Source organism: Eretmochelys imbricata, chromosome 2 (genome assembly GCF_965152235.1).
Source record: "Eretmochelys imbricata isolate rEreImb1 chromosome 2, rEreImb1.hap1, whole genome shotgun sequence".
Taxonomy (NCBI): Eukaryota; Metazoa; Chordata; order Testudines; family Cheloniidae; genus Eretmochelys; species Eretmochelys imbricata.
Window position 1 is genome coordinate 201,698,326 of NC_135573.1, and position 25,693 is coordinate 201,724,018.

Sequence of the window (25,693 nt, forward strand, 5' to 3'; positions counted from 1 at the left end):
ATGTTTTCCTGTTTTATAACCACTTTATTCAAACCTGAGCACCTCAATATAAAACTAAACACTGGTGAACTGTCATTTTCCTTGCTAAGCCCAAATTACTGCAAATTTACAATCTGCACAAGTTTCTGCGAGCAGTTCAACATTTAAATAGATTAAATCGTCTTCTGACACACTTGGTAAATTTCATATAATGAAAATAAAGAATTAGTGCAATAGACTGGACAGATCAAATAAAATGGACTTTGGAAAACAAGGTTGCAGAGTTCATTACTGACAGACAGCAGTACTTATGTTACAGGTACAGGAGCATCATTTATTACTGTTCTAGCCATAAAGGAAGAACTTAGAACCCCGTTAGATTAGGGGAAAAGAAAAGTTAGCTTTAAGTAACTGTACATTTTGTATACCTTTAAGCAACTCTTAAATATTACAGAAAGTATTAAACAAATGTAGACTACAATGCAGTACCCTATTTACAGTACATTAATATCCAAATTTAAAATCAAGTTGAATGTACATAATTATTAGTGCACTGACTATTTTTTTCCTTTGGGGAAAAACATAAGAAACTGTGTAATGGCCAGCAATGATCAAAAACAACAACAAAAAATCACAGACACCAAGTTTGTCTTTGTTTTACTTGGAGAGCTCTTATGGTTTGTGAAGAAAAATCCTGTAAAGTTGAATTCATTGGTTTGTGCCTTTATAAACTGATAAATATGGAGTTAAACTTGATTTTTAATCACTATTTTCTTAAACCACTGGGCTAATTTACATACAGTGTAACAACTAAAATCCATTTTTCTGCAAGCATAGGATTCTTAAAAATGCTGCAAGTATTGTTTGCAGTTAAATTATGAACATGTGGAATGCATATTTAAATGATAGATACTTGCAGAAACAACTGGTTGCATGAATACTGCAAATAAGCTTAAAGTATCGGTAGACCCTGTTTCTAGAAAAAAATTTTTTTTAAAGCACAAATTGAAATGTTTGAAGAGTCCCAATTCTATCAATTACAACAGTAACCAATACCTGGATATAGAGGACTAGCTGGTTAGGTCAATAAATGTAATTCTTCTATATCCCTAATGGCAGGTGATTTTTAAAACCTTTCAACTGAAGCAAGTTTATTCAGTTTCCACTTCCCCTCTATTGCTGAAATATTACAGCCAGTGATACATGCATGTTAAAAATTAAGATTAAAAACAAAATAATTCTGTATTAGAAACTCGACTATGTCATTAGTCTCTTCTGTTTTGGAAGCTGCATTGGACCAGATTAAATACTCCAATTCCATTGTTATTAACAGTTAGGAAGCAGAAGAATATTCAAGACAGTTTAAAGCAACTGAAGGTTTAGTTACTACAACACTGAGCCTTGGGTGGTTGTGTGGGTTCAGTAAGGTCTACTCCTCTTCCTCTGGCAGAGTTGGCTCCTGCATTCTGTGGTTCACTCTTTGGCAACTTTTTAGCTATAAGAGTAACAAGAAAAAATGAGCAAAAGTTAGCGTCAAGATTGTACTAAGTTTTAAATATCTATTGAGTCCAAGAAAGCTATTTCAATATTTCCTTTTAAGATATTTAGCAACAAAATAGTAACTCCACAATCTGTCTGCTTTAGGCTTTCAGAGTATGTCATTCAAAAAATGTACAGTTAAGACCATTTGTTATTACCATCTTAGAATCCACAGCTTCCTGAATAGCTGACACAAAAAACCCACACCCTTGGAAGGAGAGAAAAGTATAGCCAGAATTGCCTAGCAACGGAAGTTAACAATGTAGGCACTAATCCTGCAACTTGTTCATGCAGGTGGGCTCCCACGGAATGTCTTCAATATGGGTCCACCTATGAGGAACAAGTTATAAGATCACGGCCTTAGGTTACAGCAGCACTCAGCATGCTAGGTGTTTCTAAAACACACACTGCTCTGAAGAGCTAACAGTTGGAAAAAACAATAGAGAAAGTGGAAAGGAATACTACATACATGCAGAAAATGGTCACAGAACTAGCACATGTCCCTTTCCTCCCCCTCCCCTTCATAAACTCCCTAATTGCTTCTCTATTTAGCTAGGATGTCTTTTTGTGTTGTACATATAAATGATCAGTTCATCCTAGTTATTCATCGGTCCCTGTGCTGCATACTCCCTATAGCTCTAATTAACGGATCGTTCCCTTGCCTTCCTGCAGCCCACCTGCCTTCTGTAACCCTAGACTAAAGCAGGCAAAAAATGCAGCCAGTCAGAACTTGATGACATTTCTTTATCCTGCTATGCATTAGCTCCTGTCTCTTTTCTGCTAGAGTGGAGTCAGTTGTTGCTATGGAGTGGAATGGGAAGGACATTCATAAGGCTGCCCTGGCCCTTGCTGTGGGAAGCCCCTGCCTGACCCATACTGCCCAAAGTACTAAGTTTTCTCTGCATGTCCAGACTCTGAAGCAAGGGTACTACAGGTGGTTAGCAGAAAAGCAAGAGACTGAATTTCTCCAAAAGGATTCAAACATGTAGTATGAATGGGAAATATGGAAAAACAAAACAAAAAAAAAATTGTCCACACAGAACCAGCTGCTTCCGCAGCACCTTAATTTGTGATAGCATGGTCCATATAAGCTTTCTAGGTTGCCCTTTTAGAGAACTTTTTTTCCCAGCATTTCTGGAAACATCCATTTAAATTTAGCAGTCAAGTAGCAACAGGTCTAAAAAAGCCATTTTGCAAATGCCTGCTACATGCCACATCTCCCTCTTCTGTCTGGCAAGTATTCTTAACTCCTGTTATTTTGCTTTTCCATTTTCTCATTCTTGAAAGTGTATGAATTAAGCTCAAAGACCCTACAGTGCCAGGTACTATGGAAAACTGTACACAAATTGTGTCAAATAAAGTTTAGGTACTTCACTAAAATACTCAGGGGGTACAATAAAGATTAACGTACCATTTAAATAAACAAAAAATAAATAAAAATCACATCTCTAGGCCTAATTAAAAGGAACAGCAGAAACGCAGTGTATGAGGATTCAAGGGTGGCCCATTAAATGTTAATTTGGTTTTAAATTTAAATAGGGACATAGAACTACTGCTTGGCTTTTTTTTTTTTTTTTTAAATCAAAATCAAAATCCAGGACTCCCTCAAATATTTATCATAAAGGTACAGACTTTTTCCTCCCCCCAAATATCTGTTAGACATTTAAACACTCTGAACTGAAGCACATTAAGTGATCTTTTAATATCACTATAGCATATTTACTAAAAGTTTTACTTATTTTTATACCTGGATAGAAGTGTTTATTAGATCACAAATGTACCCTTGTTTAATACAAACAAAGATAGTAGCACAATATATGAAACATTTGATTTTAAGAAATTACAATGCTACTATTTATTTTACATGATGAATTGTAATACCGCTTAGCCAAATAGACTATATGGACCTATCATGGTGAAAATGCAACACTTACGATCTATGGGGCCATTTGCTACTTTTGAGTGTTACACCTATTGCTGTGATTATCTCTAGATTGCTGAACGAGCCATTTTGCACATCTTGAAGACATGCTTGCTTTGCTTCCCACTTCAATAGATCTCACGAATAATGATAGTTTTATTTTCATGGATGAAATTCACAACACTATTTTCATTTTAGAGTTTTCAGCAGTTTGAAAGAGTTTCATAAACCAAATATGGTAAGTCCCCTTATCTCTTGGACATTTTCCCTTTTTTCACAAAATGAAACTTAAGTATGACCACAGGACGTGGGATCTGTATACTTTTGGGCTAAACAACTACCAGAAGACCTTTAATAAATCTGTATTCTGTTTATAATATGTAATTATTTCATTTTAAAGAGACCACAAGGTCAAAGTAGACTTACAGTCAAAATCATACTTAAGGGATAAAAATTATAAATAAGGCCCTACTTCATTTGTGTTACTGTGAAAATTGCAGATCCTGCAATATAAGGCTTCCATTGCAATTCTGATTTTAATGAGCTTACTTTTCACTGTCCACAATTTTACATACATTTTTAGTATGCAATTAGTACTGCACTAACATTCAATGCCTGTAAAATGTAAAAGGCTAAAAAGTGACTGGACTATTTCTACAGCAGTTGTGTAGAGACTTTTAGTCTTCTAAATTTTATATTGTACCAGTCATTTAAAAAAAATGAATGTACATAGTTGCAGCAAAATGTCTGGTTATCAAAAAATTTAGCAAGCGTAACAGAATACCTGAGTGTTTATACCGTGCCAACAAATTTTTATTAAACAAATAGGCCTACTCTGGCTTTTCCAAATTACATCTTTTAATAAAGGCCCATTATTACTTCTGTGTGACTTTCCATATCTTGTCTATAACTCGGTGCAATTAATTGAAGATCATCCCGTGATTCAAGGAGGGACTTAATTATAAAGGTTCTTTGGTTATTAATGCCATAGATTTTAAAAATAAAATCAAATGAAGATGTTCTTAATGCATTTTGTTCAACATGGACAGAGAAACTACACTAGACATGCATTTGTTTATATTTAGCATCACTTTCAGGTTGCTATACTTGGGGTACCAACACTATGCAGGCATATGTAGAGCAGTGTTTCCCACATGCACCAGGGGCTTTTCTTGCAGCCACAGCTCTGGGTGATGAGGAGGAGGGGCGGGGGGGGGGGGGGGGTGTAAAGCAGCGGCCCTTCCCCAGGGGCCACCATAAGTGGTTGGGCCCTGACCCCCTCTGGAGAGAGACAAACTGGAGAAGCAGGCAGCCAGTGAGTTCCCTACCTTCCCAGGAGCAGTGGGGTCGGGCATCAGCCCTCGGGTGGCAGGCTCCAGCCAGGGGGCTTTGGTTCTGCTCCTGGGCCCTGTCCCTTAGGGTGTTGGGCTTTGGGCTCCATTCCCTGGCTGCAGGGTGACGGGGTCTGGCCCCAAGCTCACCCCTCCCATTACCTCTGCTACCTCCCCCAGTGCCCCATCGCCCCGTACCCACCTCCCATTCAGGGCTTAGTTTGTCTTCGGGCTGGCTGGGGCTGAGTAGGTCTGTGTGAAAAGTGATATTTGTGTGTTTGTTAATATCACTTTTCACAGCACACTTAGTAGCTAGCAAGTCTTAAAAAAAATAAAATAAAAAAAATACACCACCCCCAAAAAGCAAAAGGAACAATAAGAAAAAAGACAAGAACGTTCAAAGCACCTTATTTGTGTTACTATTCTGTTTAGGTCCCATAAAGAATAGAGACAACTGCACACTGTTTTTATTATTGAGTCTGCAAAACCAAAAACCCTACATAGATACACGTCCAAATCACTAATCTATCCGTGCATATTTATTTTTGTTTCCCTAAAGTTAATTAAGTATTTTAGGAAAAATTGTCAGAGCAGCCACCAGCCAGAGCTAGTGGCTGCACTTTGAGGCCACCAAAAAATTTGTGGAGAGAACCTCTGATTTAGAGTCCCCGTGAAAAAAGTGTTCACAAAATTTAAGCGTTCTACACATTTCAACTCAATATTTATAAAAACGTTGCTCCCCATGCGCCTTTAAAATAATTTTTCAATCTCAATTTTAATCATTATTTCTCTTTGGTAAAGCCTACAAAGTTCTAGGCTCTACATAAACACAGAACACAGCACAACTCTGGACCCAAAGAGCTTAGAATCGTATAGAGTGTATCCTTTTCACTTGCACACCTTTAGATTGTTTTAAAAGCAGAATTCCAAGCCTTTCCTTAAAAGCAAAAATTTTGCAAGTCAAACATTTCCTACTTATCTGCATCACAAGATAAATATATTTTGATATATAGTGACGTGCATGTCTTTGCTCATTCTGTTAGAAGCTCAGACAAAATGGACTATTGACCCTGAACAACTACATTGTGATAGCAAGTTCAGTTTGCTACACAGAAACCTTGGGTTCAGAAGTGATGCAAGGATTCTTGTTCTCTGACAGTATTAGGGGATATGCTTGGTGCATGGGATGAAGCTGGAGCCAGACTGTTCTTTAAGTGATTGATGTTTAGAACATTAAAAAGAACTTCAGAAAAGATGCTAGAGAAGCAGACTGCCACAGAAAGGGAAATCCAATTAACAAGGAGTGAAAAGTTGGGTAATATTCCACTCAGAGGCTAGGATAGAATGAACTTCAGAGAAGGACTACACACAAACCAGTTGCCTGAAAACATAGCTTCTATTTAAAAATACTTACCAATAGCCATGAATATTTCATTTACATTCATTGATGTTTTAGCCGATGTCTCCATAAACAATAAACTGTTGTCATCTGCGTAAGACTGCGCTTCCTATAAATTACATATTATAAGCAGATTTTAGTTTGTTTTTAATTATGCAACTTAAGTACTAAATCCCTTGGTTAGTAGTGATAAAATACATAGCACGTAATCTGTATGAAAGAATGCTCAATGAAACTTGATCAGCCTGATGTTCTAGGTGTTACATAGCATCTGTAATAAAAGTCAACATAGGTCTCCTACAATTATTAAAACACATACAGAATTCAAATCTTAGGAAATTCCAACACTTTTTGGTTGACCTAAAATATCCATGAACAAAAGCCTAAACAAATAAAAAAATATTAAAATAAAGTCCTTGAACTGAAACTCTGGCTTTGACAGTAAGGAGGAACAAGTTCCAAAAGGTGGGGCCTGCAACTAACATTGACCTCCAACAGCTAAGTTTAAGCTGAAAGCTGAGTTGTCCTAGTAGCCCACGTGCGTTTCAACAGTACATAGGGAAAGAGGCAATTTCTGGAGTTCCTCTGAATCTGCCTGCCTTTGAGGACAGATCATCAAAACAAAATTTATCACTCAGAAAGTGTTAACTGTTATACACAAACATGACAGGACAACAGTGTTCAATATCACTTTTTAATTTTTTTTGTTAGCCTGAATTCCAAATGTGAATTCTACCTTTTTTTTATTCCGAAAGTCTCTCCTTTAGTGCCACCACCTAGAGCACAGTATTAGAGCCCCCACCCTCTAATTGGGAACTCAAATCTCCCTTTAAATCACATATATTTTCTTCATTCCACATGTGGAACTCCCTTTTAACTCAACAGAAGTTCTGCACAAAGACAGGTGAGAATATAATTGTGAAGAGCAAGCTACATCACTCTAAGGTTGTCTACACTACAGCTTATGTCAACATAATTTATGTAGCTCAAGGGTGTAAATAAACCACCCCCGAGCGACATAAGCACCGGTGTGGACAGTGCTATGTCAGCGGGTGGCCTTCTTCTCGTGGGGGCTGGAGTAGTTAAGCCAGTGGTTTAGCCCAGGGGTCTCACACACGCGGCCTGCGGAGTTATTTTCTGCAGCCCCCCCAGCTTTTATCTAGAGCGGCTCCGGCCTGGCCCAGCACGCACCAGGGGCAGGGCAGGCTCCCCGCTTGCCTGCCCTGCCGCCGCGCCGCTCCGAGAAGCGACCAGGACCTCAGGCGGGGGGAGGAGAGGGAGACACAGGGGTCTGTATGTTGCCCTGGCCACGCCTCCAGGTACCTCCCCCGAAGCTCCCCATTGTACAAAAAGTATTACTAAATACTTTACGAAGTTATTCTAACACAATTAAACAGTTAATAATTGACAAATGTCAAGAAACAGAGTGAGAAATCAGGGAAGGTAAAAATGAATTTGTTGAATTCTGGACAGCAGATACTTTAAAAGCCACTGAGAAAGGAATCAAAAATAGTCAACATATGGAGATTAAGACATGGGAAAGGAACTCAGATGGAACTAAGGTACTGGCATACACAGCAATGTTAAGATAAGACAAAACATATCTACAGGCAAAGATGATGATAGAGAAAAAGGAAAGTGCATGACCAAAGATGATCCTAAGATTACAGAATATGCAAACATATGCAAACAAACATAGAAGTCTGAGTTCTGTTGAGTCATAAGCAACCCTACAATCATAGTTTGCCATTGATTGATTTGGTTTTATTAAGGTACTTTTTATTAAGTGAGCCACCAAAAGCCTCTGGGCATAGGTACATCAGTTTAAAAAAAAAAACTGCAAGAAGAGAGTCAAAAAGTCAGCTAAAACTTAACTCACTCAACTTACATTGCTTTGACCAGGCCATAAAGTAGCCAGATCAGCTGTGCATCATACCCTAAAGTCAACAAGTGAATTCCAAACCTCTCACTGAGAACAGCCTGTGTTCAGAACCACACCTACCCCTAAGATTAACTAACTATTGTTAGTGAAGTCATCCCCAATAACTGTTAGGGAGGCATACAGAAAAAGGCAGTTTCTCAGAATACAAATTCAATTTACTGATAGATCTGACATATCTGGGGGGGGTGGGGAGGGGAGTTACTGTACCTCTAAGTAAAAATTTAATTAGAAAAGCTCTTTTTGGACAGCTGTCACTTCGTATCACATTTATACCCCTCCCCCACCCCCCCCCCCAAAATTCTCACTAGATCATAATATTTTCAGATATACTATAAATTCATGTTTGCAATTATCAACAGAATTCTATTACAGGTGCAATCCTACAATGAAGGATTAATCATTAGAAAATAGTATGATCCCTTCTGAGAAGGCTATTTATATTACAGACTAGCATTCCAACAAAAACACACTGTTTCTTATGAATAAAAAATATGTATGACATACCTGGAAATCCACAGCTCTTTTATTAGCTAGATCAGCTTTGTTTCCTGCTAAAGCTATTACAATATTAGGACTTGCTTGCCGCTGAAGTTCTTTGACCCAATTTTTTGCTCTTGCAAAGGACTCCTGTTAATGATTTAAAAGAAACTCAGTTCTATTGTCCTTTTATCCCTATTACCCAAATTTATCTTATCTGCCCTGTGAGCAAGAAACCTATCAGTGTATTCATTCTCCAAAGTTACATTCCAGCTGGCTGACTGGGCCTTATTAATAAAACCTCCCTTCTTTAATTCCCGAAGGTGAATAGTTGGGACCACATTACTGACAAATTAAGAGCCCCTTTGTCAATTATGTTAAATGGATGAAAAAGTGATAAGAATGACTCTCTTGGATAGAGTGAGAACAGAGCAAGCACTGGAAGAGAAAGAGTGACAATTTTAAACTATTGTCTTCCCTGAAAGTGCTGAAAGGGTCTCAAGCCACTCAACCCACAACAGTGGGCCAAGTCCTGAAGTCCTTACCCATTTTCTCCGAGTCTCCGTCAGGAAAAATCCCACTGATAATGGGTAGTTTGCCTAAGGACTGGATAAAAACTGAGTGAGAACCTCAGGATTAGGCCTTACATTTCTTTTTGCAAATTTTTCAGTTATATACTTAGATGTCACTTGCAGCTATAAATAAGTCATTACATTTATGTTTTCCAATGTGCTCTCTCTGTTGGAAAGTGAGCCAAGGCCATTAGGCCAAAAGCTTCTGAATAAATAGAATAAATAGAAATGGGAAAGAATAAAAAAAAGTTAAACCCGAAGTTGATTTTTTTTTTAAGTTAAGTATCTCCAAAAGAGTACTCTTCTACATTAGCTTCTTATATCCTTTCAGTAGCTAGTGATTTTCACAGTGAAAGGATATATTGCATAAAAACTTGAAAACCTCTTTTAAAGAATTTTTAAGCTAATGAAAATGTAAAAATTAGGAGCCATACTCCAATGGTAAAAGCCAAATCCAAGAAATGAAGCAGCAGGCAACACATTTCACTTTGGTGATGTGAATTGAAGTACTTTGCCTCTGGCCTCACACTGCAGAAACAGGCACCAATAGTCTACTAATATATTGTGGATTTGTTATATTAGTACATATTATATAGTCCAACCTATTGTGATGGGATATACTTCCATGCCTATACAGAAGAGTAATTTTTGCTGTAGGTAATAGCATTCTGAATGATTTTTATTTAAACATTCAGTGGAAGGGAAAATATTAGAAAAATATTCTCCTTTAATTCCTCTGTGATTGGCCTAACTCCTGGGTGGCCACAACACACATTTTGCATCCTATAACTGGTATGGTTACACAGCAGCAAAGAGATTATCACATGAGCTCATTGTATAATCTAAAGAAGGTGTCTGGAGAGTATTATAAAGCCTCACTTTTCTTCAGTAAAAGATAAAAGCAGTTTTAAGTGCTAGGCCTGCCAAGTCCTCTTGTGATTAAAAAACAAAAACGAAACCCCAAATTGACATTTTCCTATTGGTATGAGAGTGACAAACTGACTTACCATTTACAGAACAGTGAAAATGATAAAGTAAAGTGTTGTCAAATGCACAAGAGAAAAACAAAAAAGTATTTTTTGCTAACTTTTCAGTTAGAAGTTTTCAGTTACTTGTAACAATTGTAAATAAAACATTAAATTACCTGCTCAAATTCACATAAATTAGTGGAAGAATCAGGAAAAGGAATCTGGTCTCAACTCCCATCTCAATCCATTAGCCCACAGCTGTCCCCCTTCTCTCTATATTGTACTTACCTCATTTGTAATGTCGTATACAACAATAGCTGCTTGTGCTCCTCTGTAGTACATTGGTGCTAAACTGTGGTATCGTTCTTGACCAGCTGTATCCCAAATTTCAAATTTTACTGTTGTGTCATCAAGACACACAGTCTGGGTTAGAAAAGCAGCTACAAAAGAAATAAAGAAGCTGAAATCAAAGGTCTATAGTTATGTTTTTACACATTCATATTCATTTATGTACACACAGCTATCCCATATCTGAGTTTCCTTCCCAGAGTGCCTCATCAGTTAGTAAAATACAATAGGTTGGAAGAGGATATTAGGAGCAGTCTTATACTGCTTCAACAGCACAAAATGAAATTACTTAAGACAACCTGCCTCCCCTTGTAGTAATTAAGGCATGAAAGGACAACTGGTATGGGAAGAAAATCCAGCAAGTTAATTTCAGCTTTATAATACTGAAATGAAGTTGTCACAAAACAATCAGCACTCAGTCTTCGAAAAGTGTTTCACTCTGATGCACTAGAAGGCACGACAGACCAACATTAATGATATATTCTATCACACTGTACATCATTAGTTCATCCCTATATATAGTTTTGTACTATTCTCTACATTCCAGCAAACTGCTGTAGCTCTGATTCTGAAAACAATGTATGATACAACTTGGCTCAGTCTTAGGCACCTGGGAACTAGAAACAAACAGAACAGTTCATAAACAAACAGCCCCTTGTAAGAAGTGCATTAGATACATTTTTCACTCTGTAAATGACTGAACACCTCTGAACCACCATAGCATCACTTTTCATCATTTCCACTCTCAGGAGGAGCTGCATCAATTTCAACTGCAATTGAAGACACTGGTATACCAAAAAGCAGTTTGTCACCATCATGACAGGCTGTAAAGCTGAACTGAATTGATTTAGCAGTCTTGTTGCAGGGGTCAAAATGGATGCAGAGCCAACTCAGGGTTTGTCCACAATACTATAAAAAAAAAAAACCCACATCACTGAGTCTCAGAGCATAGGTCAGCTGACTCTGGCTCATGGAACTGTAAGACTGCAGCATAGACATTTGGAGTCAGGCTAGAACCCAGGCTCTAAGACCCTCCCCCTTGCAGGGTCACAGAGCTCAGGCTAGCCAGAGCCCAAACACATACACTGCAATTTTATAGCCCTGCAGCCCAAGCTCAAGTCAGCTAATCCAGGCCAGTAGTGGTCATGCTGCAGGTCTTTTATTGTGGCGCTGATGTACTTAAATCCATTATGAAAATGCAAGCTTCTTGCATCTTCTATAGCCACATGAATGAAATTTGCTGCCTCATAAGGCCAATGTTAATACAACTAAGTTAATTATCTCAAGATAATCATTCTTCTGAGAAGTCATGCTTCCTCCTAACTCACAGTAGACTAATTCCAGTAGACTGTGGAAAGCAAGCTCTACGGTTATTTTTGAATGTAGGACCAGTGGTGAGCTGGAACCAGTTAAATTTAGAAGCCCTTTTAGAACCGGTTGTCCCATGAGGGACAACCGGTTCTAAAAGGGCTTTTAAATTTAACAACCAGCCAAAAGTGGTGCCTTAGGCGCCGACTCCGTGGGGGCTGGAGCACCCACAGGGAAAATTTGGTGGCAGCTTCCCACCCGGCCCCAGCTCCCCTCTGCTCTGCCTCCTCCTCCCCTGAACGCACCTCCCCGCTCTGCTTCTCCATCCCCCTGGCTTCCCGCGAATCAGCTGTTCACGCGGGAAGCCTGGGAGGGCTGAGAAGCAGGCAGCAGCTTCGTGCTTAGGCCTAGGGAGGCGGAGGCAAGCTGGGGCAGGGAGCGGTTCCCCTGTGCACCCCACGCCCCTCCAGGTTACCTGCTGCAGTGCGGTCGGCCCTCCTCAGCTCACCTCCACTCCACCTCCCTAGACCTGAGCTCGAAGCTGCCACTTGCTTCTCTCCCCTCCCCCCCGCCGCTTACAGCTGATTCGCAGGAAGCCGGGCGGGGTGGCGCGTTCAGGGGAGGAGGTGGAGGCGGAGCAGAGGGGAGCTGGGGCCAGGCTGCCAGTGTGGGCTCTGCACCCACCAAATTCTCCCCATGGAGGCTCCAGCCCTGGAGCCCCCACAGAGTTGGTGCCTAAGGCACCACTTTTGATGTGATCAGTGGGAGAGTGGCTGCTCCCCCTGCTGCTACGCCACCCTGTCCCTAGGAGCCAGAGGGACCTGAAGGATGCTTCCCGGGAGCCGCCCCAGGTAAGCACTGCCGGGACTCCCCACCTCGCTCCCTGGCAGGTCCCTCTGGCTCTTAGGGGAGGGGCGGGCACCCACTACGGTGGCCCACGAGACCCTCCTGCCCGGATCTGGGGGTAGTCAGGGGAAAGGGGAGGGGGATGGGGTGTCAAGGAACGCAGCAGGTTGGATGGGGCAGGAGTCCCAGGAGGCAGGGGTGGGCCACAACCCCCTCATAGGGTGAGGAGGGAACTGGTGATTAAGATTTTGGCAGCTCATCACTGTGTAGGACTTCTACACAACAGCACTACATGGTCAACGTGCCTGCTCCATCTAACTGCATTTTCTTTTACGAGTGCCATTATTCAGCTTCACAGTGCACATAAGCCCCCCTTTGTTTAAAGGCCTTTCTGTACACAAAGAACAAAAAAAACTATAATTTAAACATATAAAGGCTACACAATAACAGGCTATTTTCTCCAAAGAAAAATGCGTTTTTGAATCCTGTAACTTGCACCCAGTAACATTCCCAGCTGGACTATGTACAGTATGCCTTTTTCTCTCTACTTAATACAGTAAAGAGGCATATGTTAAAATCCACTCTTTAGTATAAGTGGATATTTACGGTAAGTATAGTTTCAGTTTGCACTTCTGTAGCTTCTTGTTTCATAATTTCAATGCTGTTTTCAAGTATTCTTTCACTCTTGTTAGGTGAGTAAACCTGAAACCAACCTGGGTAAATTTAAGAGTGCAACTATAAGATTCAGAGACCACTGAACTCTTCATGTGTAACAGAGTGGGGGGGAAGGGAGGTGGTGTGTGTTTGTGTACACGAACTAGGAATTTGCTGCTATATAACTGTCCTTGGGACCTTTGTTACACTATCAAAAAGCAAACAGCTAAGATAATTGTTTAATATACAAAGTCTTTCAAATCAGCAATTCTAGATGTACCTAATGCCAGACATACACGTCAATAAAAACATGCCAGACTTCTGGAACAAAAACCAGAAACCCACTTAGACTCTTAAAGAGATCAGAAGTAAGCAGTCTCAGACCCACAGAGCCTAAAATAACTAAATACAGAGCAATAAACTGATGTAGTAAGGTTTAATTTGGAATTTTCTTACTTTTGTCAGCTCCATCAGTCTTTAATGTATGTGTGAAACCCAACTCATCTATAGAAGCATCAAAATGTAGATTAGATTCACACTCTGGAGTAGCAGGGACAGGGTGTACCACAGAGATGTTATGGATCTGAGGGCACAGCTTACATCAGTTTATGTGCAAATCAGTGATTGTGGAGAATCACTTCAGTCTTGGAAGAAGTTGTTCAGATTTAGCCAAAGGAGGAGTACAGTTCAGAGAGCATAAGCTGCCGCTTCATTGTAGGTGGTGCAGAAAAAACTGTTTAATGCGGGAAAGTAAAATCCACTCAGACTATTATAAAATCCTTGTTTCCCCACCTAGTAATCAAGAGTCAGCTTTGATTGCAGTCAGGTGGGGGTGGGAAAGAAAGCACATACAATCCTAAAGAAAAGTGCACGTACAAATACAGCAAGTGACTTCCTTTATAAATCAAAGCCAGGCAGTTTGAGTGATCATAAGAAGTTTGCAAAAAGTTGTATGTTTTGCTGTACAGCAACCAAGGTTCTCCATCTTGCTAAGCAGCTTAACTGTATGCATTAAATATGTGAATTGTTAGAATAGCTATACATTGCCTTCTAGAATTACCGGACAACAACTCCAGTTTTAAAAACTGACTACCCAAACTTACATTGTGCCACTCTGTCCCCATCAAGCAGCACATATAGGTTTACAGGTCTGCTACAGCCTTGAAATAACAGCACTAATCTTCTAGCTCAGGCAGTAGAGCAGGGGTGGCCAACCTGTGGCTCTGGAGCCACACGCAGCTCTTCAGAATATGCGGCTCCTTGTACAGGCATCGACTCTGGGGCTGGAGCTACAGGCGCCAACTTTCCAATGTGCCGGGGGGTACTCACTGCTCAACCCCTGGCTCTGCCACAGGTCCCGACCCCACTCCACCCCTTCCCTCCCCCTCCCCTGAGCCTGGAGTGCCCTCGCTCCTCCCCCCAGAGCCTCCTGCACACCACGAAACAGCTGATCTGGAGGTGAGGGGAGGGATGGGGAGGCGCTGATCAGCAGCCGGTGGGCGGGAGGCACTGGGAGTGGGGTGGGGGAGCTGATGGGGGACTGCTGACATAATAATGTGGCTCTTTGGAAATGTACATTGGTAAATTATGGCTCCTTTTCAGGCTCAGGTTGGCCACCCCTGCTCATGCTTTAAGATCCAGAGGTCCCAGATTTGATCACTACTGCAGATGGCCTACCACAGGGCATCATATTAAATTTATGAAGACAGTCACTGGCAAAGAGGATATATACTCAATACAAAGCAAGAGAAAATGTAACATTATTTCTCACCTCCAATGGTGCTCTCTTGAAACTCATGAAACTGGCCTTTTACAAAACGAAGCACCAAACTTGATTTGCCAACTGCAGACTCTCCCAGAAGTACTAGTTTGAACTGGCATATTTTATTCCCAGCATTTGGCCCATTGGGTCTTGTTGCTCCTCGATTAGCCATGTCCAATTTAGAAAGAAGTCCCTTGTTTCAAATTCTTGAGAGGAAAGAATTCAGGATGTGAACCGAGATGTTCCTACTGCTTGTAGCAACCTGTTTATCAAAAAAGTATATGCTATTAGAGTCACAACTGTAACATATTATGATAAAACTAGTTCTAGTAACAATCATCCAAGTTAAGGGTCCAGGACTTTCTCAGAATAGTTATTTTTGTTGTTTTAGGTGAAATAAGCCAGTGAATTCTACAAGCACAGCTCTAAGATTTTTATTATATACTATTGTGAAAGTCTTTGCCATTGATATTAAAAGGGGCTAGAGATTTTGGATGTAACTTGAGTAACCTTAAAAGGCCAAATTTCAGCAAAGGGGTAGTCAGGGTTTTCTGAAATCAGGCCCCTTCCCCTGTAAAGTCTCAAACTGGATACCAAAAATACTAGTCACTTGACCTATTACCCTACATTTTCTGTGTTCCCTATGAGACTTCAATTCACATTGTGTATCTCAGGCTAATATTTAAGAGTCCAACAGATCCAGACCTGCATATTTCCATTCCATTTTTTGTCATGTTAAGAACATCTTAATAATCAGAAGTTCCTCTTTCATGATGTTGCTGATGCCAAGCAATTTTTGACTACTCAAGTCAGAATTAGTAAAAACAAACGGAAGGGCTTAATTAGAATGAAGAATTACTGGAAACTCAATTACACCAGCATTTCAAATTTAATCAAATTACAGTAGTTTTCTACAGTTTATCCCTATAATGCATGTGAACTGCAATTTCTTCAAATAGTAAAAGCATACATTCGAAAGTGAACGTGATCCCTGATTTGAACAGCTTCTCTGATTTAACATACATGCCTGAAGGAGCTGAGGGACTGATAATCTGATATGGAGCCTTTCAGCTTTAGGTCAATAGGAACCTCAAATCACCACCATTTGATGACTGTCTGGGGTCTTATGTAAAACGAATTGTTAGTCTCAATCCAGGATGTAGCATACAGGTGTTCACATAACACAAACCACAACTGGAACCTTTTGTTAGTAGTATCTGCAGATAGGTCAAAGATCAAAGACTAGACTAGCCGCAATCAACTTGGAAGCTGTCTTTTCAGACAAAAATTAAAACACACTGGTTCAGCAGTGTGGGGTAGCTTGCACTGCCTCTGCTAGTGCTTCATCTGGTCTCCTGACGGAGCACTTAAGTCTCCAGAGATTTTTTTAATAACTAGTTTCACTTCAAAGGTTTTATTAAAAAAAAAACAAACCAAAAAACAAAGGGAAGTTTGATAACAGAAATCTGTTTTTCTAACTACTTTAGTAGTTTAGATTAAGCAGCATTTTTCCAGGAAAATGGTGCCTGCCAGAAGAGTGGTGCAACACTTAGTCTTGCCCTTCCCAATTCCATTCTAAAAGTGAATGTCAGAAGACCACAGGTGAGAGAGATGTCTACGCTGGCCACTCGATTCTCTCATCAAGTAAAGGACACTACTCTTGTGTTTATTGTTAATACACAAAATTACAGCTTGCCATGTCTACCTAGGTTCTTTCCCTCCTGAGTTGTTTGTGAGTGGTATGTCTATACAGTCTGGCAGAGCAAACATCCCAGCCCAAATCAACAAGACTCGGGCTTGTTAGTTAACCTGTTAAAACTATTTATTTTTAGTGTAGATATAACCTTAGTGTATGCACGGCAAACATAAGAAAGAGCACTGAACTGTCTGACAATAAGGCTGCGCTTATCTAAAGCAGCAGTTCTCAAACTGTGGGTTGGGACCCCAAAGTGGGTTGCAACCCCATTTTAATGGGGTCACCAAGGCTGGCGTTAGACTTGCCGGGGCCCAGGGCTGAGGCCAATGCCTGACCCCTTCAGCCCGGAGTGGTAGGCCTCAGGCTTCAGCCCCCCTGCCCAGGGTTGTGTAGTAATTTTTGTTGTCAAAAGGGAGTCACGATGCAATGAAGTTTGAGAATCCCTGGTCTAAAGTAAAGCAAGTACATTTGAATCCAGCAACATTTTCAGTCATTACCAACCTGGTCCAGGTTCAAACCAATGACCAAGTTCTACATTCATTACCATTTCTGAGCCTTCCAGTTCACTACCCATCCACTGCATGCTTAGCCTTCGCTTAGCTTTATAACTTCTGTTTTGTGGATATAAATTCACACGGCAGCTAAAAGCACCTAAAACAATAATCTCCCTTCCCCAGTCTGCTGGCAGATGCCTTCTGAATTCTACACCACTAGTTTTACCCTCCCACCTATCTTACATTCATGAAACCACACAAGGCTCCATAACAATGCGCCTTGACCAACACACCAATTGATAAACATTAGCATCCCTTCACCAGTGATTCCAGACCAGGGAGTGAGACTGAGCAGAATGAAAAGGAGTACTTGTGGCACCTTAGAGACTAAGCAATTTATTTGAGCATAAGCTTTTGTGAGCTACAGACCTATTTCCCCTTGTTTTTTCCTCCCCCCCACTGTTCTTCAGACATTCTTTTTAAACCCTGGATTTGTGCTGGAAATGGCCCACCTTGATTATCATACACATTGTAAGGAGAGTGATCACTTTAGATAAGCTGTTACCAGCAGGAGAGTGGGGTGGGAGGAGAGAAAACCTTTTGAAGTGATAAACACCCATTTTTTCCATGGTCTGTGTGTATAAAAAAATCCTCACTGCATTTTCCACTTTATGCATCCGATGAAGTGAGCTGTAGCTCACGAAAGCTTATGCTCAAATAAATTGGTTAGTCTCTAAGGTGCCACAAGTACTCCTTTTCTTTTTGTGAATACAGACTAACACGGCTGCTACTCTGAAACCTGTGAACAGAATGTAAATTCTGGTCCTTTACATGGTAGTACAGATCAATATCTGAATCCTTTTATAATGAAGTTGTCACTTCCTATAATGTTGCTCCCCTCCCAGAGGGCTGCACCAAACTAACATAGCACACCAAAGGTCCTGCTGCCAGAACATCCCAATCCTTCATAAACAGGCCTGCACCATAGTAAGTGTCATTCTGTCAATTCTCATAATTAAGGATGCATTTTAGACATGGGTATTTTTAGTAAAAAAAAAAAAAAAAGTCATGAACAGGTCATAGGCAGTAAACAAAAATTCACAGCCCGTGACTGGTCCATGACTTTTATTATATACCCCTAACTAAAACTTGGGTGGGGGGCCACGGGTGCTCTGGGAGAATGGTCCAGGGATGCTGCGGGTACTGGGGGGGAGGGGAAGGGAGGTTGGCATGGCTCGCAGGCTCCCTACCACTTCTCTGCAGCTCCTAGGAGGAGGGGCATCCAGGGGGGTTCTGCATGCTGCTCCCACCACAAATGCCAGCGCTGCAGCTCCCATTGGCTGGGAACTGCAGCCAATGGGATGATCAGGGGCAGCGCCTGTGGGCAGTGCACGGAGCCCCCGACCCCTCTGCTTAGGAGCTGCAGGAACATGCTGGTGGAGGCCAGAGAGTGCCCCCCCGCCCAGGTAAACATCGCCCCACACCTAAACCCCCAGCCCCCTCCCACATACCCAAGCTGCTGCTACAGGCCCAGGGGCTTCTGTGACAGACAGGCAGCCTTACTGACAGTCATTCATGACAGAAACCCTTTTTGATTCAATTATGATACCATAACCCACCGAGAATTAAATATATTGTCTCTTGTGTTCTTACGAGGTATGTCTACAAAGCCAGCAGAAGCGAGCCTCCCACTGCAGGTCAATGGACTTGTTAGTGGGGTTTGTGATAGCACTCTAAAAAACAGTTGTGTAGACAGCACTTTGAAGTTGTGGATCAGGCTGGAGCATAGGCTCTGAAGCCTACGGAAGTGGGGTGGGCTTCAGAGCGCAAGCCACAACTTCAGTGTATTGTCTACACAACTATTTTTGGAGCATTAGCTTCACAAGCCCAAGTCCATTGATTCAGGCTGGGATGCTCACTCCGGCAGGCTGTACAGACATACTACTTACAAACAACTCCGGAGGGAAAGAACCTACCTACACTGAAACCCAATTTCTGCTACTAGGCAAAAAAACAAAAAAAAGCTATCACAGTAATATCAGAACCAACATAAACTACATACCAAAATTAAACACACATTCAGATTGAGAATGTTGCATCACATTATTAATTTGAGTGAATCCTCCTTAAAATGAACTGTTCTGTTAGCCTAAAATGCACTTTTGGTCTTACTTAGGATATAGAAATGGATCTTATAATTTAAAAGCAATTTAAGGATTTTTCTTCTTCTTAAAGTCAATTTAAAAAAAATGGTAAACGAATTGTGTATCAGCTATAGATAGCTATTGCTTTGTTTCAACAGAATGAAGTAATGTATCTGGACAGACTGCAAAGCAACTCATAACAATGGATGACCTTAACTTATTTAATCACTCCCTAGTTATATTGCAAAAAAGTGACACACGAGTTATCTATGAAACAAGTTAAATCACAGGGTGGGGTTAGCATACATATGATCTTTAGTTCTGATCTTAAGTTAAAAAATGTCAGATATCGGCTTCTTACTCCCGATTTAGAAAAGTTTCAATAATTGAGACAGTAAGTTTTTAAGACCTTTCTTTTGAATATATTACTCTAGTTTACATTGTAGTACAGTTCAGTAAGCATGTCAGGCAATTAGTCATGGAGTACAATTTTCTTTTTTTTTTTAAACGTCTGAGAGACGTGGTAGCAATTCTGCTAGCTATTCTGCACTCTGTAGCATTATTTTAGGCTCAAGTAAAGGCCAAATCCTATACCATATTCATGAGGTTGCTCTCCATGACCAAGTCATTTGCTCAAAATCTCTGAAAGGAAGTCTGCAACTCAATGGAACTATTCCACATTCTTTATTTCATCACTCAGGACTTGCTCACTATCCCTCTGCTACATCCTCAGTAGCAGGAAAAGGATATGATCCGCGACTGTAGGTGTGGCAAGGCTTCAGATGTTATTCCACATGTAGTTACTTCACTCAAACTGGCCATTTACACACATAATTGCTCTTTACAGAGCTCCTGTCAGACTCCCAACAGTTTTTCACTACTAGCTGAAACAGGCTATGAAGACGGTACCCCAGATCAGAGTTGTGAAGAATGTCCACTCTATTAAAAAAAATGTTGAACAGTTGGAAGTATTTTAAAATCAATAGGTTTCCATGGCCCTCATTCATGACAGATTACCCAATGTGCTCAGATACTATGGGTGGAAGGCACTTATATAAGAGCAAAATATTTTATCAGCTGGATGGATCACCAAATAGATGTCTTAGAAGGAAACTCAAAATGCTACTACAAATCATGAAGAACCCCTGCAACTTCAAAACAAGTCTGCAGAGAGCATGAAAGAAAATATCTGGCAACCTGAGGTGTTGCTGTAGTCTTGGAGGCTTGTCCTAATTATCTCTGTAACAGAGATGTTTTCTAAATATTGCAGATTGGGTTTCAGCTGTTACCTCTGGCATGTTTCTAGCCTTTAGCAATTCTTTTCCAGAAGACAGAAAGAAAACTTCCCCACGCTGCCAGCTTATGCCAACACATTTAATAATGCCATTAAGAAAACTCACTATACCCATGCCACCCTCTTATTACCAGCCCATAGGGACTGTACGGCTTCTTTCAGCCTGAAAAGCCAGACATTTTAATCATATCTGGGTGTTTTTCAGGTTGCAGAGCATCACCACTCTCCCTAAGCATAGGTAGAAACCCTCATATTTTTTGAAGCACAAGGGTCAAGCCCTAAGTTTTTGTATTTCCTCATTTCTTCTAGTAGGTGGTTCAAATACTCAGTATTCCTTTCACAGACCCTCTTTCAAACTCAATTATGAATTATTAATATTTTTCAGATTGGTAAAAAAATCAAACTACTTGATATGCTCAATGAAAAATATTACCAAATCTCTTTAAAGAGCTATCTTTCCATATCAGCAGCTACCAGGGATTCTAAAAAATGGCCCCAAGATCTCTCCTGAGATTCAGGCCACATTTGTATACCACTTTCTTAATTCATGTGTACAATACTAGTTTTGGGAACCAGAGAAAGTGTGATAGAAGATGATAACCGGAAGAGGCAATAATCCTTGTTTATGTACACTAAGCACACAAAGAATAAATTCAAATATATACAGGATGATTTTCCATTAATTCCAAACACTCATTTTAGCAGCTGTAGATATTCCTAATTCTGCAGTCTTGGTAATGATGTTCCAGGTTGGTTAACATGATGTACAGCTCCTAGGCACTACAGCAATACAAATAAATACACAGTTTAAACAAAACAAAACAAAAAAAAAAAACCCAACCCAACAACAAACAGCTATTTGTATTCTGAGTAAGCTTTTCATTTCTCAGATGCATTGTAGGATAGCAAATAGGTGAAGTAAAGCTAGTTGGAGAATTGGAAATTCACAAATTTTGTTTCAACTTTACCATTAGAGACTTGATTTTTGAGGATGATCATAAATGAGCTGTAAAATTTGGTCTGCATTTAAACTCAGTATAATGTTTTGACCTGAAATCAAGCTTTTAAATTAAAAAAAAATATACGGGCTATATAAGAACTGGATGAGTTACTTTATGAAAGTAAACATTTCCGAAACATTTTCTTTAGATCCCCCACTTCACCCCCAATACAGTTATCCACCTAGGAAAGGTTATGAAAAACGCTGTATTTTTTTCCTCCAATAGTTTAAGAAAAAGGCAGTGGGAAAATATGGTGAAAGAGCCATCATGAATTATAGTAGGTACACATGATGCTTTAATAGGTCTTTTTCATCTCTAGTGTACGATTTTTTTTTTCCCAAGGACACACTAAGCCAGTGGTTCTCAAACTTTTGAATTAGTGACCCCTTTCACATAGCAAGCCTCTGAGTGCAACCCCCCCCCCTTATAAATTAAAAACACTTTTTAATATATTTAACACCATTATAAATGCTGGAGGCAAAGCGGGGTTTGGGGTGGAGGCTGATAGCTTGCAACGTCCCCATGTAATAACCTCGTGACCCCCTGAGGGGTCCTGACCCCGAGTTTGAGTACCCCTGCACTAAGCCATAGCAGCTCCAGGTCAGTATGTCAGCAGAGGAGCAAAGATCAGATATATATTAGGAAAGTACGTCTGTAAATCCCATCAGGTAATTTGCCAACTCCTGGTTTTAGTTTGCCCTCTCATTCTCCTTAAATATCAAAACAGTCTATAAACGCACATGCTGCTTTATCTCCTATTATAAAATATTGAGTCAAGTTAGTCCATCACATGAATAAGGCTTTTCATAATTGTTTAAATAACCTGCGCTGTGACACCAATTACTATAACAATTTCACACTAAAAAAGTTTTCTAAAAGGTCTTAAAAGGATGTTACAGCCACTCTCTTGTATTAGAGATAATTCTGTTTAAATCAGTCTTGCCAACACTTACATTTATCCTTAATTTCATGTTTGCCAGTAGTCTAAGTTCTCCAGGACTACTCACCAGCATAGCTGAAATGTTGGCAAGATTTGGACCTACTATTCTAAAAAGTACCACCAATACAAAAGATCATGTATCAGAGTAACACTGACAATCTCACACACAAAATAGTAAGGAGAGTAAGAAAACTAACACTCCCACCGCTAGTATATTAGTGGGACACATTCATATAAATTAGGATACATGTAGAATGGATTGGTAAAATTAAAAAAAGTTCTCATTTTACATATACAATAATTCTGATATTTCATATTACACATATTTTTAAATTACATAAGTTATACAGTTCTTTCAAATTAGTTATGGATTAATACTTATTAGCCAGATGTCACAAAGACCACCCCATTTTTGGTTAATTAGCATTTTGGATAAAGAAAGATGCTTCTAGACAAATTCTGGATTTGGGAACAAAATGCAGATAAACCATGATCATCTAAATTTCAGATTATCTGTATTAGCAAATTAGAGCTCAAGAGTGACTAACTACCGCTCACAGAGTGCTCAAAACTTAACACAACATTATTTACAATACAACCAGTATAGATCCCTTGAGATAATGACCATCACCTGCTTTAATTCTTATTTACAAACCTATTATACATGGTTATGTTAATATTTAACAACCCACCATTCTAGGCATTGTTGTCAGCTTTATTTTCTTGTTGTTCCTATCCACCCTAAATAAAAATCTTAGCAACTTTAATAGAATTAGCATACTCTAATATAGAATTTCCTCACCACAGTATTTGTGTTAGTTTTCTAGATCATATATCAACCAATACATCAACCAATTTATATCGAAACATATTGAGAGAACATACCAAACAAGTAAATCACACAGGTAGTCTGTGAAATTTACATCCTTCCAATTAAAGATAATAAGCCTGGTGAGACTACATATGTATGATGTATGTGAGTTATTGACTGTTTTGATATCAATTTCCTGTGTGACTGATGCACCAATGTCGGTAAAGGGTCACCTATTACCAAAATCTCAAAACACTTAATTCAAGTTAACATTAACAAATTTGAGTTATCCAGAAAGGGGACTCATTACTCAAGAGGTCTAGAACACAAGCAGTTCAAACATTTGTTCATTTCCTCGAAGTCTCACATATCCCCACCCATAAAATCTGAAAGGGCCCCTAGTCATAAAATGTTTCTGAGCTGCTTCAAATGTCACTCGGGAGGTCATCGTTAATTTTAATCGAGTGATCGTTCAGTCTCTCCTCCACCCAGATTTTTAGAGGGAAGAGACAGCACAAGATGACCATGGCAGAACCTGGCTATGTGTTTTAACACTCTCTCTAGGCCTACTCTTCTCGTACGGAAGTTTCATGTTAACTTTTTACCAGTCTGCCTCCCCTCCTGAAGACGGGCTATTTTACAGCATCAACCCAAGGTGCTGTGTGCACGCTGCTAAGTGTGTAACGACCCCCTCTTCGCCCTTTTCCCCCCGACCGAGATCGGGGACCAGCCGCAGGAAGAGGGGGGCTGTGCGCGCGGATGGTTTCCCTTCCCAGTTCCCACGCCTCTCCAGGGCGCCCTCGCCGCCCCAGCAGCAGCTGTAGGGGAAGGGGACGCAGCACCCCCGCGGGCCGCGTCACACAGCAGGTTGTGGAGCAGCGGCTCCCCACGCCGGGGGAGCAAAGCGAGGAGACCGCGGGGACACGCGCCCGCCCCTTTCCATCCCCCCGCGGCTGCTCCTCAGCCACAGCCACAATATGGGGAAGTGGGAGACTCGGGGGCGCCATTTTGAGGCGGGGGAGACCAGACCAGCCGCTCCCCGGCCCCCGCCCCGGGGTTCGGCCCCCAGGCCCCGCAGCGCCAGGAGAAGAAGCCTTCAGGGTGAGGGTTCCCCTGGGCGGCTCTATAACCCCCTTCCCCCCGCTGGCGGAGCCCGGCCACTGCCGCCCGCCGCTGCCTCCTCACCTGGCGGTGCCGGGCAGCCGTGCGCGCTGGCGGTGCGGGAGGCGCAGCGGCTTCTCTCGCTCCCGCGGCTGTGAGGGGAGGCGGCTCCTCCGCGGGGTGCAGGGGGTGAGGGGCGGGGGCGCTGCCGTATCTCACCCGGGCCGCCGCCAACTTCCGCCTCCTCCTGCCGGACCAAAACACACAGACGCACTTCCGCCGCCTCCGCCACGTCACGTCACGGCCCCCACCTTCCATTCAGTTCCGGGAGCGGCCCAGAGCTGTGTTGGTGGTAGCACCTCACGTGATTCGCCCTCCCGAGACCGTGACCGAGGCAATCCAGGGACAGCCGAGCAGCCCCAGTTGTGGAAGAAGCCACTTACAGCACAACGCTCAAAGGATGATGGGATACATAGCGGGGCGCGAGGAGCTTTCTGTCCAGTGGCCCTCTGCGGTGGGCGCTTCCGCCTCGATAACTGGCATGGCGGTCGCTGCTAAACAGTCACGTGACCTGCAGCCTCGCACTCTGGACTCATGAGGGCGAATCGCCCCGACTACGCCCAAGGCCTCTTAAAGGGCCAGCGCTGTGATTTTGACTGGGATGCTTTCCTGCTTGCTGAGGGGTTTAAATTACCCTGACCTGCGGTCGGCTGGTGATCTGCATTCTAGGGAGCAGCATCTGAGAGGCAGTATTGCCACCCTCAAGCACTCAAAAATCATGAATGCTCACTCCCCTTACCCCGGAAAATCATGAGATTAAAAAAAAAATCACAATATTTAAGCCAATGAACCAATACATTTTAGGTTGCTTTCATTCACCGCCCGGGTTTTAGTACCTGTGAGGGTCATGTTTTCAAGCTTTTCTCCAAAACCATGAGGACTAGAAATGGACCTTCAAAACAAAATGTGATGTAACAGTGGACATTCTCATATAATCCCCTGACTCCACAAGCTGGAGCTTTATGGAAATCTTCAAATGTCATAGGACTTGTGATCCAATCACCAAAGTTGGCAACACTAGTTTTGATTAAAAACCTGCTGCTGCAGACACAGCTAGGGTTGCTAACTTTCTAATGCACAAAACGAACACCCTAGCCCTGCCCCTT

At 41.3% G+C, this 25,693-nt stretch overlaps 1 protein-coding gene across 1 annotated transcript; it reads right to left on the reverse strand.

Annotated features, from left to right (window-relative positions):
* Positions 1 to 3: 3 nt before the first annotated feature.
* RAB5A (RAB5A, member RAS oncogene family) lies at positions 4 to 25,028 on the reverse strand. Its single transcript, XM_077811285.1, has 6 exons — positions 24,612 to 25,028; positions 15,056 to 15,308; positions 10,417 to 10,568; positions 8,616 to 8,738; positions 6,185 to 6,278; positions 4 to 1,474 (listed from the first exon to the last, which is right to left on the reverse strand). Exons 2-6 carry the CDS (start codon positions 15,216 to 15,218, stop codon positions 1,359 to 1,361), a joined length of 648 nt encoding a protein of 215 aa, XP_077667411.1. The 5' UTR covers positions 15,219 to 15,308; positions 24,612 to 25,028; the 3' UTR covers positions 4 to 1,358.
* Between the last annotated feature and the right edge of the window lie 665 nt (positions 25,029 to 25,693).

Bases quoted from the DNA above. Each gene is read 5' to 3' on its own strand.
- RAB5A (XM_077811285.1), bottom strand. From the start codon at position 15,218: ATGGCTAATCGAGGAGCAACAAGACCCAATGGGCCAAATGCTGGGAAT. The intron at 8,739-10,416 runs GTAAGTACAATA...AATCATTAACAG, and splicing joins TATACGACATTACAAATGAG to GAGTCCTTTGCAAGAGCAAA. The intron at 6,279-8,615 runs GTATGTCATACA...TGTAATTTATAG, and splicing joins AAAGAGCTGTGGATTTCCAG to GAAGCGCAGTCTTACGCAGA.